Source organism: Austrofundulus limnaeus, unplaced genomic scaffold, assembly GCF_001266775.1.
Source record: "Austrofundulus limnaeus strain Quisiro unplaced genomic scaffold, Austrofundulus_limnaeus-1.0 Scaffold241, whole genome shotgun sequence".
Taxonomy (NCBI): domain Eukaryota; kingdom Metazoa; phylum Chordata; class Actinopteri; order Cyprinodontiformes; family Rivulidae; genus Austrofundulus; species Austrofundulus limnaeus.
The window spans coordinates 5,632-8,089 of NW_013952643.1; the positions used below are offsets into that span (position 1 = coordinate 5,632).

Genomic DNA, 2,458 nt, shown 5'->3' on the forward strand with positions numbered 1-2,458 from the left:
TGTTTCAGGACCTTGGACAGTGTGAAGGGCTGAAGGAACTGTCCAAGGTGCTGAAAGTGCAGGAATGTTTCAGGATTTTAGATCAGTGGTTCCCACTCTTTTTAGACTTGTGTACCACCTGAGCCATTTTGTCATACCACTTGTACCCTTTCAGTCAAATGTAATGATAATTTCCCAAAACTATAATGTACTACAACTGATTATTAAATTAAAATTATTTACATAACCCCTACAACAGTGGTGTCCAAAGTCAGTCCTCAAGGGCCGGTGTCCTGTATGTTTAAGGTTCTACCCTGGTTCAACACAGCTGAACCTAAGGAGTGCCCAATTAGTAGACCTTCTCAGTATGCCATCAATGTTTGCAGAGGCCTACTAATTATGCACTACTTAGGTTCAGCTGTGTTGAAATAGGGCAGCACCAGCCCTTGTGGACTGACTTTGGACACCACTGATCTAGAATGTTTAATTCTCAGGCATTTTATTTTGTTCAACTCAAAATCAAACTAAACATAAAGATAAACATGTTGCCTTGAAAGTGAATAAGTAATTAAATCAATAAACCAGGTAATGGCAGGTGCAGAAAACAGCAAAATACATTGTGTTGTCCAAAATACATCAGAAACTCATCCAAATGTGCAAATTTTCCTGAGATTCCATGTTTTATACTGGATTCCAACTGCAATTTATGCATTGTGGAAATCATAGGGCCCTATCAGTCTCAGTCCTATTTTAATTAATATTTTTATTAATTGTTGTACACATCTGGGAAAATTTTCCATGTATCTCCTGTACCATGCTTGCGTACCCTAAGGGGTATACGTACCCCTGGTTGGGAATCATTGATGAGACATGACCAGTGGTGGTCAAGGGATGATGTCAGAGGTCACGGTTATTCATGTTTCCATCTCAATCATGTAACAGCCTTTTCCTGTGTTTGAGCACGATGTATTGTTGATGTTGCAGCATGTGATTGCGACCCAGCTGGTTCTCTTAGTGGTGGTCTGTGTGACGTGCTGAGCGGTCAATGCTTCTGCAAAGAAAACGTGGAAGGTCAGCGCTGTGATAGTTGCAAACGGGGCTTCTTTGGTCTGAGGCAGGACAGCCCAACAGGATGTCAAGGTAACATATTCTTTGCTCATTTTGTACCTCATGAACAGTTTAGGTTTCTCATGTCAACTGTGCCTTTTTTGTCACCTTGTGTTTGTTCTTTGTGCAGCTCTGATTTTTTTGTTTTGCCCTTTTCAGAGTGCATGTGTCACAGTTTAGGAAGTGTTGGGTCATGTGATCCACTGACAGGAAGGTGTGAATGTGAGCCTTTAGCGAGTGGACTGCTGTGTGATCAATGTGTGGTAGGTTCAACATTGTAAGTGCAAAACAGTACACAAAGGAGAAAATAAACTTAAAAAGGTTGTTTCATGTCTCAGCAGATCTGAGATTATCAGTAGACTGATGGGAATTTTTGTAAAAAATGTTAATAAATGGGTCCTGAATAAGAACCAAAATCAGTCATTTGTTTTGAAGTTTGTGTTTTATATCTTCAGGCAGGGTTCTGGGGTTTGGGAAACTCAGTGTTCAAATGTTCTCCTTGTGACTGTGACATCGGTGGAGCTCTCAACAACATGTAAGAGTTTATTTTACTCTTTTTTTATTCAGTGTTGGAAGGACATAAATGTGTAGGGGTCACCTCGAGTCAAATTATCAAGGAACTATCTTGGACTCTCAGTCCTCTGATGGGCCTTCTAATGGACAAGAACTCTGTTCCACTTAGAACTGTATTTAGGCCACCCAAGGCCACTTTCATTCTAAATCAGATAAAAACAGAAGAATCTTCTCTTATTTGATTTAGCGCTCTCTTAACTGAAAGTATTACGCATTTTGATAATCAGAGAATGTTTATCAAAGTTACAGGAGAAGAGAGGACAGATCTCTTTTCTCCCTCAGTATGATTTCAGCTATGTATGGTTTTTCTGTGAGAAAAATTCTTATTTAACTAAAATAATCTTTATGGTTTAAGTTGATGAAATATCAATGTTTTACTTGTCCGAATCATATTTGCAAATGTTTTGAACTTGAAGCAATTCATTGTTCTTTCAGTTATGTTTTAAACAGTACTCATCAGATGATTTAAATGGGTCATGAAATGTGTTGTTCTGAACCACACAGCAGCAGCAAATAATCTTTGTTTTGTTTCAGGAGGGCACAGCGAGCTCTGAAACTAACACTTTCCTTGATAATTTCTTTTCTAATCTAACCTTCTGAAGGGCGGACCATAGATTCTCTAAGCTTTTAGGAACTAACAGTTTCTGACCGTCTCAGATGCAGACAGACTGAGAAAAGACAGAGAGTAAAGGTGYRMGACCGCCGTCAGTCACCGTAACAGCTAGATTCTCTCCGGGGAATCAAAAGCTGAAAACTGTGTCAGGTTTGGCCCCTTCACGCCAACGGGGAAACCTCACAG

The 2,458-nt window shown here is 39.7% G+C and overlaps 1 protein-coding gene across 1 annotated transcript in view; it reads left to right on the forward strand.

Annotated features, from left to right (window-relative positions):
* Positions 1-2,458, forward strand: part of lamb4 (laminin, beta 4) — a gene marked incomplete at its 5' end in the record, with an annotated part of 41,792 nt that overhangs the window by 4,886 nt on the left and 34,448 nt on the right. The window contains 3 exon segments of the mRNA XM_014020140.1: positions 964-1,119; positions 1,246-1,349; positions 1,542-1,621. Of these exon segments, the coding sequence (XP_013875594.1) occupies positions 964-1,119; positions 1,246-1,349; positions 1,542-1,621 (340 nt within the window).